The sequence below is a fragment of the Tupaia chinensis genome, unplaced genomic scaffold (genome assembly GCF_000334495.1).
Source record: "Tupaia chinensis unplaced genomic scaffold, TupChi_1.0 Scaffold000214_1, whole genome shotgun sequence".
Taxonomy (NCBI): domain Eukaryota; kingdom Metazoa; phylum Chordata; class Mammalia; order Scandentia; family Tupaiidae; genus Tupaia; species Tupaia belangeri.
Genome location: NW_006159689.1, coordinates 463,218 through 475,703, shown reverse-complemented (window position 1 = coordinate 475,703; position 12,486 = coordinate 463,218). Strand labels below are relative to the sequence as shown.

The 12,486-nt window shown below is 59.8% G+C and overlaps 1 protein-coding gene across 1 annotated transcript in view; it reads left to right on the top strand.

Annotated features, from left to right (window-relative positions):
- The first annotated feature begins 1,622 nt into the window (after positions 1–1,622).
- The window catches only part of LOC102477001 (uncharacterized), a 31,095-nt gene continuing 20,231 nt past the window's right edge, over positions 1,623–12,486 (top strand). Inside the window, exons 1-3 of the mRNA XM_014587448.2 lie at positions 1,623–1,909; positions 5,463–6,737; positions 6,982–7,183. Of these exons, the coding sequence (XP_014442934.1) occupies positions 5,483–6,737; positions 6,982–7,183 (1,457 nt within the window). The 5' untranslated portion in view covers positions 1,623–1,909; positions 5,463–5,482. The remainder of the gene's footprint in view (positions 1,910–5,462; positions 6,738–6,981; positions 7,184–12,486) is intronic.

The following is a 12,486-nucleotide window of genomic DNA, read 5'->3' as shown; positions in this document are numbered from 1 at the left end:
AGGAATGGCCGTGCATGTCCACTTTCCGACACTGAGCTGGCGTGGACAGACGGGCCCAGCTGGACGCAATGAGCCTCTCATGACCATCCCTAATCTCGTGGAGCTGGCCGTGGCCGGGGCTTGTCCCAAGGGCTGCACACCCTCCCACACTCACACCCCCATTAGCGGCACTGACCCCGGACATAGTCCGCCGACGCGCTGGTCTGGTATTGTAATCCCCAAACAACGCCTGTCTACTCGATTTTTTATTTTTTTGCATGATTTATTCTTTTTTAAAGATTTATTTATTTAATTTTATTTATTATTATTTTTAAAACTTTGACCAGAGGGAGAGAGAAAGGGAAAGTGAGAAAACAAATCACCAGGTGCAGGACTTGAACTGCATTCGGCCATGTGTGCTCTGACTCCCACTGCACTACGCTCAGCCCTGTGCTGTGGGGCGGCCCTCTTCTTGCTTTCTTAACAGTGCTACAAGGACATTCAGACAGCAGCTCCTGCCTCTGTGGTCACACGGAGATGCAGGGACTGACGCCTCTGCCCAGCTGCGAGGACTTGGCCGAGAGGAGATGGCTGGACTGCAGGAAGGACCCAGCAGCCCTCGGACAACCCGGCTGGCAGCTCGGGTTCTGGCTCTGAGGAAGGAACAGGAGACCAGGACACCACTGCGTCGCTTCTGGACAGCCGGGCATTTCTGGGAAAGGAAAACGAAAGCATGAGTCCAGGCAGCTCATGGAGAGAAGGGAGGGTGGGAGGGCACTTGGGGTCAGGAGGGGCCGGTCTCTGGTGGCCCCGGAAGGTTCCCCAGACAGGACAGCTGTGCGATGGGCTCTCCCAGCCAGGGGTGTGCTGAGGACCAGTTTGCAAGGTCTCCCTGCATGAGGGAGCAGCATTCGGGCTCAGTGAAGGGAGCGCCCCTTACTCCCCCCTTTCTCCTTTCTGAGCTGGGCGCGGGGCTGTCCACAAGGTCCACTCAGCAGGGATGGCCCTGGCAAGCCGCGGGGTCACAGAGGCCCCAAGGTCAGGGACCTGTTCACACGTGGTGAAAGTACCCAGGGGGCTGGGCATCTGCAGGGGCAGGCTGCGGCCAGGGTCCCCCTGCACTTTCAGTAAGAGGAAAGCATTGATTGGCATTGTGGCTGGAGACTGCGGGTGGGGCTGACTCTCAGGACATCCTGGGGGCTTAAAGTGGGTGGGTAGTCTATGCAGCTGGGTCCCACAGGGCTGCCCTCAGGGTTTGAGTCCAGGTCTGGAGAGACACTTGGATGCCGGCCAGTGCATGTGCAAAACCCCGACAGAGCGGAGGAGGGGAAGGATTGCTGAGAGGATGCCCGTGGGGATGCTTAGCCCTCTCCGACTCTCCAGCAAGTGCCTGTGCCCTCTGGGTGAACCACTAACATGCAAAACCCAGAGCTCTCCCAGGGCCAGCCCACCATCCCAGGACTAGGCCCTGGAGCGGGACTGCAGAGCCCTCAGGACACCGTGACCTTGGGTGGGGACAGGACAGCGTCCTCAGCCTCCGCCTGAGGCCCTGGCTGCGTTCCTGCCCCTCTGGGAAGGTGCCCTGGAGCGGGCACCCAGCGATTTCCAGAAACAGAAACTAAAAGCAGGAGTTGCTGGGGCAGGACTCAGGTCTAGAAATAGGGGCGCGGCTGCAGGCAGCAACAGCTGCAACCCAGACAGGAACCCGGCCGGGTGGAGCTCTCCGGGTCCTCTTCGCTGCTGCCTGACGTGGTTCCCGGGACTCCTGCCTGGACCCGGCTAAGTCTTTCCAGAGCAAGCGGCCTGGGGTCCAGTTCTGTTTGGTCGCAGAGAGAGCCGTGGCTGCCTGAGGGCAGGGACCCTTCAGCAAGGAGGAGGCGACTTCTGGGAAGGGCCACCGTCCCTCCCGCACCTGCGCGGTCTGGAGCAGGTGGGTGGGAGGGCGTCTGCGTACCCCGGCTCAGGCCACCCCATAGCAGGGCAGAGCTCCTCTGGCTTCTCCCAGGGCAGTGAGTGGCTGCAGGCCCCTCTCTGCCACCTTCAGGGACCTCACAGCTGCCAGACCCACCCCCCAGCCACCCTTCAGTGCGCACCACGTGCCTGGCACAGGTGGTCCCCGGCAGTGGTGGTCTTCAGAAGGGCCTGAGCTTGGAGACAGGGCAGGAGGTGCCCGCTGTTCTCTAAACCAGGTTCTGGATTTCTGCACTACCAGCCTCCCAGGAACTGAGGGCTGGACTGCTGGGCCCCAGGGGACAGAGGTCTAGCAGGGGTCAACCCGGGGCTTTGGCCATGCTGGGTCTGGGCCCACAGTCCTTGCTGCCTGGACTCTACGTCCGGTCCACACTGGTCGTCTCACTGTGCACGCTCTGCGGTGGGCTGGGCCAGTGGGCGAGGCCTGCCCTCATGTCAACAGAGCGAGTACAGGAGCTCTGCCAAGGAGAGCCCCTCGCCCTCCCCGCCCTAGGTGCTGGGGCAGCATCGGCCTTGGGAGCAGGCGTGCAAGGTGAAGGCCCACGGAGACGGCTCAGGGGTCTGGCTCTCCCCCAGCCTGGCTGCCCCTCTCTGGTTGAACCCTCTCCCTGAGCTCCCTCCAGTGGGGCCTGGTCCCCTTCCTCTGGGGTCATGGCCCCTGTTCCGAGGCCCTAGACCAGAGGCTCGATGTGGTCCGGGCCCTCAAAGTGAGGTCACTTGCATCCTGGGCTGGCTGTGACCCCGCTCCTCAGCTCGGGTCAGTGCTCTGGGCCAGTGTCCCGGCACTCACCACACCCACACCCACACCATGCCCCGAGCCCCCAGGACCTGCAGGCTCTCCTGGGCAGGCCCAGGTCCTTCCCTGGCTGGGCCGTGACCTACGGGCTGCAGCAGGGCACACCCCAGAAGCCCTCTGGGGCTGGGTTGGTGGGTCTGGGGTGCAGAGGTGACCAGCACCAGGGTGTGGGGCAATGGGCCAGGAAGCAGGCCGTGGGGAGGGAGCTGGGGTGGGCGGTGGGCTCTGACTCCAATGTGGCCCTGACAGCAGACACAGAGATGGTGCCTGACTCCTGAGCGGTAAGAGGACCAGAATTGGGCTGGGCGAGGGGACGCTCACCCCAACACTGCAGAGCGCCCTCCCGCCCTGTGCCGGTCCACCAATCCCAGCCTAGACTGTCGGGGGCCCACCCTGTGGTTCCAGGCAGCTTTCCCTGCGTGCACGTCCCCACCCCCTCCCCACCGCCCCAGCCAGCTCAGGGCAGGCCATCCTGCAGGGGAGGCACTGCCCTGCTCACCTGAGGCTCCTGGCAGCCACTGCACCCCGGGGAGGGCCCTGGGGACCCAGGTGCACACAAGATGCGTGATGGCGGCCCGCCTCGTCACCCCGCGCACAGTCTGCACCTCCGTGCCCTTTCCTTGGGCATCTCTTCTCCTGACAGGGCGAGGTGCCATGTCGGCTCCGAGACGGGGAATCGCATGCGAGACTCTCCTTTATAACCACGAGTCAGTGACAGCATGAGGACGGGCATGGAGAGCCGTGGTTTCCTTCTCTGTCCAAACAGGACGGGTGCATCGAGGGGGTAGGGGCGGCCACCGTCAGTGGGCCTCGTCCCTGGGAAGCAGCTCAGAGCCCTGGGAGCTGAGACCCTTTCCCAGAACTGTCCTCCATCTACACGGAAACACCTCAGGGCTTGGGCCCTCGCGTGCACTGTGAAGCACCAGGGCCTGCTGCGTCCCCGGGAGGCTCTGTCCTCACCCAGAGCAGAGATGCTAATGCCACCTACCTAACAGGGAGTGGCTGTGGGTGTGGGGAGATGACATGGGCTCAGGCAGCGAACACCCCAGCGTACACCAGACCCTCTGGGCGGGGGAGTTGGGGCTGAGGCGGGAGGAGGAGCCAGAGGACCCCTGCTTTCTCTGCGCAGAGACCAGAGAGGCCTCGCCAAGAGGGTGCTGGGTGCACTCAGAGCCTGTGAGGCTCCTGCCGTGACGGCCTCACACCGGTTCTGGGAGGGGTGGCATGTCTCGCAGTGCACAGGGCAGAGATGGGGCTTTAGGACCTCGCCCACATTTCAAGGGGCAGAGCTGGTTCTCAAATTAGATGGGGCTCAGCCCCGTCCTCCATGGGAGACTGAGTCGCGGGGTGCAGAGGAGCGTGGGCTGCAGGTGGGACTGTCCCAGGAGAGCAGCGGGGGGAGGGGGGAGGGGGCTGTGCCCAGAGGACAGCACTGCGGCTCCTGCGGGTGGTCTCCATACTTGCCCCAGCAGCGGGCCTTCTCGGGCCAGCACCCATCTGCTCAGTGAGGAGGGGTTTGTGGCGGCCCGGCAGGTGAGTCTGGCAGGGAACTCTCCTGGAACAGAAGGGCTGACTGGCTCGCAGTGCTACTCATCAGCCAGAGTCTTAAATCTTTTTTTTCAGCATGCCTGCACAAAGAAGAGAGTAGATTTTCAAGAAAAAGTACGTTAGCTGGGCCATCAGGTGATGTGGTTAAGGCACTGGACTCCCATGTGGCTGACTGCGGTTCAAGCCCTGGACTGGGTCCACTTTCTTTCTATCTCTCTCTGTGGTCAAATTAAAAAAATAATCATAATTAAAATTAAAGCAAATAATTTTGAAATAACCTTTTATTTAATTTTTATTTAATATTATTATTGATTTTAAATTTTGCTATAGGGGGCATGTGAGCTCACCAGAGGGAGAGCAACAGAGTTTTGAAAGTGAGACAGCAAGCTGCCAGATCCGGGACTGAAGCTGCTGCTGGCCGTGGTGGGGGGGGGTGTCCAGTGCCCTAACCACCATGCCACCTGCTGGCCCTGAAAATCATTCTTTAAAGAAAGAAAGCCCATTAGAAATCAGTCCTGCTGGGGAGCTTGCTCTGGGTTTCAGGGCTGGGACTCAGCCCATGAGAGCGGGCCCTGTTCACAGACAGCTCGGGTCTGCACCGACTCCGGCCCTGACAGAGGGGACACCACAGGTGGCCTCAGATGTGGGCAGGGGTTACTTTGAGCTGTGACTCGTGTGTGGGAGGCAGGGAGACAGGGAGGTACAGGTGTTCGTCATGGACGCAGCCACCGGTGAGGAAAATTGTCGTGAAAACAGAAAAAGCACTTTTGTTGTTATTAGAATAATTAAGTTACTCATGGTACAGAGACAGACCCAGTGAGGGTGTGTAGGTCCTGGGGACTGTCACGTGAGTGACCCAGGGTGAGTGGCCGCACAGACTGGTCCCTGCCCTGCGGCTGTGGTGGTGGCCGGGGTGGAGAGGGACTCATGCCCCAGGCTGAGTGACCCCTGATGTCCACCTGCTCAGGTCCACTCCTGCCCGAAGCTGTGCTGCCAGGTGACACCGTGGGACACTGGCGTGAGCCCTGCTGGTGCCACTCAAACAGAGGTGTTTCTGCTGCGTCCTTGGCTGTGGGTCTGGACCCCTGGCCTTGGCACGCGAAGTCCCCTCGTCCCCGGGCTGCCCCGTGTGCCCGGCCACCCTAACCCCGCTCTCCCCGTCCTGCAGGCGCTGCGCTGCTCGCCGACATGGCAGAGCCCGCCCCGTCCCCTCGCACTCCGCTGTGTGCCTCCCCTGCCCTGCTGTACCACACGGGGGACAGCTCTCTGCCCGAGGACGGCGTCGCCGCGAAGATTCGGAGAGCGCTGCAAGGAGGGAGCCTGCTGGAGGTGATCCCCGTGGTCAGGGAGACCCTGGAGACGGCGTCCGGCACCCCGCTGAGCGTCGCTGTGACCGGGGAGTCCGGCAACGGCATGTCGTCCTTCATCAATGCGCTGCGGGGCCTAGGCCACGACGAGGCTGCCTCGGCGCCCACGGGGGTGGTGAGGACCACCCGGACACCCAGCTGCTACGCCTACACTCATCTCCCCTCCGTGATGCTGTGGGACCTGCCCGGCGCCAGGCCGGCCACCCTGAGCCTGGAGAGCTACCTGGAGGAGGCGCAGCTCAGCCGCTTTGACCTCCTTGTCGTTGTCGCGTCCGAGCAGTTCAGCCTCAATCACGTGAAGCTCGCCAAAGCCGTCCAGGCCCTGGGGAAGCCCTTCTACGTGGTCTGGACCAAGCTGGACAGGGACCTCGGCGGTGCCCTGTCAGAGGGACGGGTCCTGCAGGACATTGGCGAGCACATCCGAGAGAGTCTGCAGAAGGAGGGTGTGCGGCCGCCCCCCATCTTCCTGGTGTCCAACTTCGACCCCTTCCTGCACGACTTCCCGCAGCTTCGGGCCGCGTTGCAGAAGGACCTGTCCGACATCAGGTTCCGCGGCCCCCTGGAGTCCCTGTCCTCCCTCTGTGAGAAGGTCATTCAGGACAGAGTGACCTCCCTGAAGGAGAGCGTAGCCGCGGAGGACTTCCAGAACATCCTTGGCCTCCAGGACGCGGACGACTTGGAGCAGTGCCTGGAAGCCTACCGCTCGCTCTTCGGGGTGGACAATGAGTCTGTCCAGCAGGTGGCCCGTGGGCTCGGGCCACGGACCGTGGAGCTCATGGCCATCATGTCGTCCCGTGACCTGCGCATGCTCTGCAGAGGGGACTGGGTACTGAGGCTCCTGACTTGTCCTGCTGTGATGGCCTTCGTCAGGCTCCTGGGAGACATCCCAGTCTTGGGGGACCTTGTCATCCGCTGCTTAAGATGCACAAGGCACAGACGGCTCCTCCAGGCAGTTTCCCAGGACGCCAGAGCCCTGGTGAGGAGCATCCTGGAGCAATCTGTCCTCGCGGCTGAGGGCAGCTGTGGTCCAGAGGCTCGCGGAGGGAGGCAGGTGGAGGTCTGGTCTCGGCACCACTAGACGTGAAGAGCGGGGTGGGACACTCCTCGTTACCCACGGTAATTCATGACTTGAACAAAATGAAGAGAACAGCTCCTCCCACGGCCCTGGCGCCAACGCGCCGGCCCTTCGAAGGACGAGTGGCCGTTGAGATCGCTGACCAGGGTCCTGCGTTCAGAACACAGGAAGCTCGCTTTCGCTTTTAAGCTGTCGTGTCTGCCAGGAATAATCTCGTAAAGCACTGGTGTTCATTCTCATTAAAGCCTTCTCATTCTTTGTCTCCTTCCTGTTCCGCATCCCCAAAGCCCAGCTGTGCGGAGGGCATGTCCCCACCTGGGGGTGGGTGGGACTGTGGTCACGCTCCTCCTTGAATCCTGTTGGGTGTGGGGTCGGGGACCCCGGGCAGCCCTTCCTGTTCCGCATCCCCAAAGCCCACCTGTGCGGAGGGCGCATCCCCACCCGGGGGTGGGTGGGGACCGTGGTCACGTTCCTCCCTGAATCCCGTTGGGCTTGGGGTCAGGGACCCTGGGCAGCCCTTCCTGCCTCAAAGCTGCTGGGCTTTCCTGCTCTTCCTCACGTTCCCGAAGACAGCAGCTTAAAAAAGTGCAGGCTTGTCATACTCGGGGTCCTGACGAGAGAGAGGGCACCCCAAACCTCACCCTGGTCACTGAGAACGTGGTGAGGGTGTCCGTGTGGCTGACAGAGACAGCGGAGGCCCTCAGACCCGGGCTGGTGGGGCTCTGGTGGCCGGGCAGTGCAGGCCTGGGTCAGGCACGGACGGCAGGGCGCTGCTGCCAGAGCCAGAGTGGTCTGCTTCCACGGGGCCTTCTCTCTTGCTTATACACCCCAGGGTTCAGTTTGCACTTAACGTTTTACAACCAACCAAGTCCCAACATGTGAGTCTGCGAGAACTTTTCATGTAAAGGAGGCCGCTTTCTTTTCTCTTTTTAAATTCTTTTATTTTATTTATTTATTTTAATGTGACCAGAAAGAGACAGAGTGAGAGAGCGAGAGAGATGGAAAGTGAGAAAACAAGTCACCAGGCCCAGGACTCGAACCATGGTCAGCCATGTGGGAGTCCAGCACCCTTAATCACCATGCCACCTGCCAGCCTCAAGGAGGGAGTTTTCCCTTCTGAGTGCAGAGGGGCGTGGCCTCCTGAGAGGCCATCACCTGGAAAGCCCCTGAGAGAGAGGCATCTGAGGGTCTCCTGAAGGGACAAGCAGGGACCTCTGCGGGGCTGGACGCCCTCCGAGCCCCAGGGCACCGTCCTCCCCACTCATGCCTGAAGGCCGCCCTCCCTGTCCTCACTCTCGGGTTTAGGAGCTCTGATCCTGTTGAAGGGCAAGTCCCCCTCCTTGCTGTGTCCTCTGTGGTCGTCCTTCGGCTGTCACACACCCCTGGTGTCCCCTTCTTTTCTTTTGAGAGGTTTTGCATGTTCTCACCAGAAAGACAACGACAGACAGAAAGTGAGACTCACCCCCCGGGGGATGGCCACGCCGCAATCCCTTCTGCTCCATTCTCCTCTCAGGGTCTTAGACGTGTGCTCATATGCACCCAGCGTGAGTTTTAAGTCACCGGGTCTGGGACTCGAACTGCTGTGGAGTCCAGCAACAAAACCTCTACGCCCTCTGCTGGTCCCTGGCCCGTCACTGGTTTCCACTGCAGTTGTCAATCGCGGGTCGCACATGTCCGTCCTCAGCGTCACCTTGGTGATATTTCCGGATGGCGGCCCTTCACTGGGAACCAGCACCCCACCTCCTCTCGGCCTCTGTTCTCCTGTCCACTGAGCACGCCCTCAGCACTTAGCCTGACGGCGTTCAGGTCCTGCTGCGTAACTGGACCTGCTTCCTCGCTGGGAAACCCCGGACCTGGCTTCCAGACGTCATGAGTGGCATCTTGGTGGACAGCAGCGAGCTGCTGGGTGCTCGCCAGGACGCAAGCAGTGTGACCACACTACAGACGGAGGGTCTGAAAGGCCACGTGCCATGTGACTCCAGCCACACGACACACTAGCAAGGGACAACTATGCAGACGGGGGAGGAGCCGTGGCATCAGGCGGGTGGGGGTGGAGAGGCAGCGTTCAGAGGACTCCCAGGGCAGTGAGACCGTCGGATCGGCACTCGCAGGGTGGGCGTGTGTCACTACACGTTTGTCAGTAATCGCAGGGCATGTGTCACCCAGAGTGACCTGAACACAACTGCAGACTGGGGTGACAGCAGTGTCAGGCCAGGACGCGGTCAGAAACAGGTGCACCCCCAGGGCGGGTGTGGGTGGTGGGGAGCACGTGTCACAGGTGGGGATGAGGGCTTCCTTGGAAACTCCACCTTCCTCTCAGTGTTGCTGAGGCTAAAACCACTCTAAGGAAACAGTATATGAATGCAGTGACAGCTGGCCTTCGTCTGGCTCTGCTGTCTCTCTGTTACTGTCCCCGAGTGCAGCGTGTGTCCGACAGGCTGCAGGGGGTGTGTGCTGCACACATACACACGTAAGTTTCCCTTCTGGAATGCTCAGGAAGGAGAGGCCAGCCCTGTGCAGAGCACTCCTCCCGATTCCCGAGGAGTCTCCAGAGCAGGAGAGAAGAGATGGGGCCCAGTGGTGCAGGGTGTTGGGTGGGGATGGCCCTCGGGTCGGTGCTGTAGCTGCAACCCAGCCTGACCTTGCCTTTCCCGGGGCTGTCTCCGTGGGACTCTGCCTTAGCCTGCCAGGACGGACCTACGAGAGCCATGCCTCAGGGAGCCCGACCGCCAGCAGGTCTGTGGGGTGTCGGGTCCGTTGGTTTATCCAATAGAAAACATGATGCAAATTTAAAAGATTAAAGAGGAGATGTGAGAAAATGACAGAAATCAGAAGGCAGAGTTATGAGAAGGCCAGAGGCAGTTCTTAGTTCGTGGTGCCTCATGGAGTCCCAGCAGTGGAGGGCCCTGGTCGCGGCAGCAGCTGTCCCACAGTCTCCGAATGTCCTCCCCGCCCTCGTGTCTGTTCAGTCCCTTCTCTCTGAGCGACTACTACGTGCGGAAGAGGTGGGCTGTCGTTTCTGAAATTATGTTAGGGAGAGTTTGCTGCATCCACTTTAAGTCGCCCTGTGTTTCCCGCTCGTCCCCGGCTTCTCTCTCGGTGCAATAGCTTCGAATGTCCCGCTAGGACTGGCGGCACCCAGAGGCCCCGCGAGGGGAGCAGAGGCTGCGCCAGCTCCAGTCGCCTGCACGCAGCACAGCACCGGGAGCAGAGTGCAGTGACAAGGCTCGGGTGTGGCCTGGCCAGCAGCCCCACTGCAGCCTCATGAGGGGGCCGTGATCTGGCGCCACCAGGTGAAGCTCCTGGGTTTCTGACCTTCAAGAACTCTGTTTAGTGTTTTTTTTCCTTAAGTTTATTTCTCACGAGAGGGCAGGCATGTACACATGAGAGATGCGTGGCAGGGCCGCTCACGCTGCACCCCCAGCCTCTCAGCCTGTCGGATCCTGGGCCTGGGCACCTGGCGTGTTTAGGAGGACGTGGGATGCACCCTGGTTAGCCGCGGGCTCTCGCTGTGGCGGATCAGCACACGCCCACCTGCACCACCCAGCGTGGCCAGTCACTGTCTGAAGCCAGTAGGTTTGGACACGTCTGTAAAGGGACCATCCAGAAGCTCCTTACAGAACTGGCAGCTCTCAGGCTCCTCGCTCTGCTGTGTCTCCCCCTCTGTGGCCGTGGCCCGATGCAGCCCCCTCTCTGGGCCTCTGGACACCTGCTCCCTGCACCACACCCAACCACCCCTGGGTGGTTTGAGTCCAGTCCTTGCAGGCTCACAGGGTTGGCTAGTCTGAGCTTTCACTTAAGAGAAAACACCAGGACCAGCAGTTGACATGGTGGTTAGGGCGCTGGACACCCCCACATGGCCGACCACAGTTCAAGTCCGACCTGGTGGCTTGCTTTCTCACTTTGCCTCTCTCTGATCAAGTTAAAAATAAATGAATGGATAAATGAAATTAAATAAATAATTCTTTTAAAAGTCAAAGTGAGAGAAACAGAAGAAAACAAGAAAGACCAGGACATAGCAGCACTCAGTCATGAGAGAGCAAGAGAGAAAGCGCCAGAGCGAGAGAGAGCGAGAGAGAGCGAGAGAACAGAACGAGATTCCGAGGCCACCTCAGGGCACCACCTGGCTTCTGTCTGACCCGGCCTTGTGTGCGGGGCAGTCGTGGGCTCTGGCTTCACACCATCGCCCAAAGCATCAAGTGTGGGAGACAGAGCACACGCAGGACGCACGCCTGCAGAGCTGGTGTGCCCCTGCCAGGTCGCAGGACACGGGGTCAGACCCAGGGCTGCATGAGGGCCCTTCGAAGCTGCGCGGGCAGGCGGTGGGAGCCACGAGGCGGGAGCCTGTGGCATTCAACACCCTCACTCATCCCGGCCGCGACTGCCTCACATAAACATTTGTGGTTTTGTTTATGCCTACCGCAAATGAAACCTAATTAATGTAAAGTAATGGAGAACACACAGTCTAGCTTATTGCGAATCCTCATACTCCAAATCTCTGCCGGTCACTTTTTTTCTGAAAAGAGACTTTTGCTATAGGGCTCATGTGCTCGCTGGAGACCCAGAGAGAGGATAGAAAGTGAGGAATCACTCCCGGGGGTGGCTGTGCCACAACCCCTCCTTCTCCACGCCCCTCTCGGGATCTGGGGCACAAGCACACACACCAGGTCCAGGACTCCACCTGCCCCCGACCACGCAGGAATCCAGCGACGTAACCATGGCGCCACCTGCTGGTCTCTTGTTTGTTTTTTCTTAAATAACAATGAATTGATATTTAATAAAGTACTTCTCACCATGGGACTGTAACCCTGTTAATTAATGAATAAAAAAGGTTCTTTCTGGCCTACATTAAATCTCTTCTCTTTTTCAATGTCAATATAAAGTGGGTTTTTTTTACATTAAATCTCTTGTCCATTTTGATATTAGATACATTGAATACATTTCTCTAAACTTTTCTCGGTAGAGATGAAAGTTTTCATTGTTGGCCCTTTGATATCTAAGTACAATATTAACTTAGGAGATGATGAGGCTGGTCTGTGTCCGCCATGAGGCTGTGACGTACAGGGCTGAGAGAGGACCGGGCAGAACTGGCTCTGTCTGGTATTAGAACAGGTAGGTTTGCTCTTCATTCGGTAATTGGTGGATTTTGGCATTTGCTTAGGAGAGGTCAAGGGGCAGAACTTTACAACCAGACTGGCCTTGGCATCCTGGATAAAAACACCTCCCCTTCACGGCCCCACAGTTCTCCCCGGTGTTCCAGTGAGGGCGAGTGAGAAGGAGCGAATGTCGGGATACCAGGTGCCGGGGGGACCGACAGAGAGTGGGCGTGACACGATGCAGGCGGAAAGGGCTTGTCTGGGCTGTCCGGACCTCAGCTGACTTAGTGAGCTGGACAAACGCTGTGGCCCAGGGCACATTCCTGTGTTGGCGGAGGCAGGAGCCCAGCGAGCAGGGCAGCCATGGCCTCGGAACTTAGACCTCCTGGGAGTGCGGGGACACCGCAGAGCTGGGGAGACGCTCCTCAGAGGGGACAACTTTCTCCAAGGAGGAGCCTGTGGGCGTCACCTGCTCAGACACGGAGCCTTCCAGGACTCCCCTCAGGATGGTGTTGGCTTCCTGGGCCACAGACTCGAGGAGCCATTCGTGTTTCTTGCGTCGGGCGTAGCGGACGAGGGGGTCCCCGTAGTACGGGAGGTGGCTCAGGGCAGTGAGCAAGTAGGAGGCCGTGTTACAGCTCATCCAAGACAGCA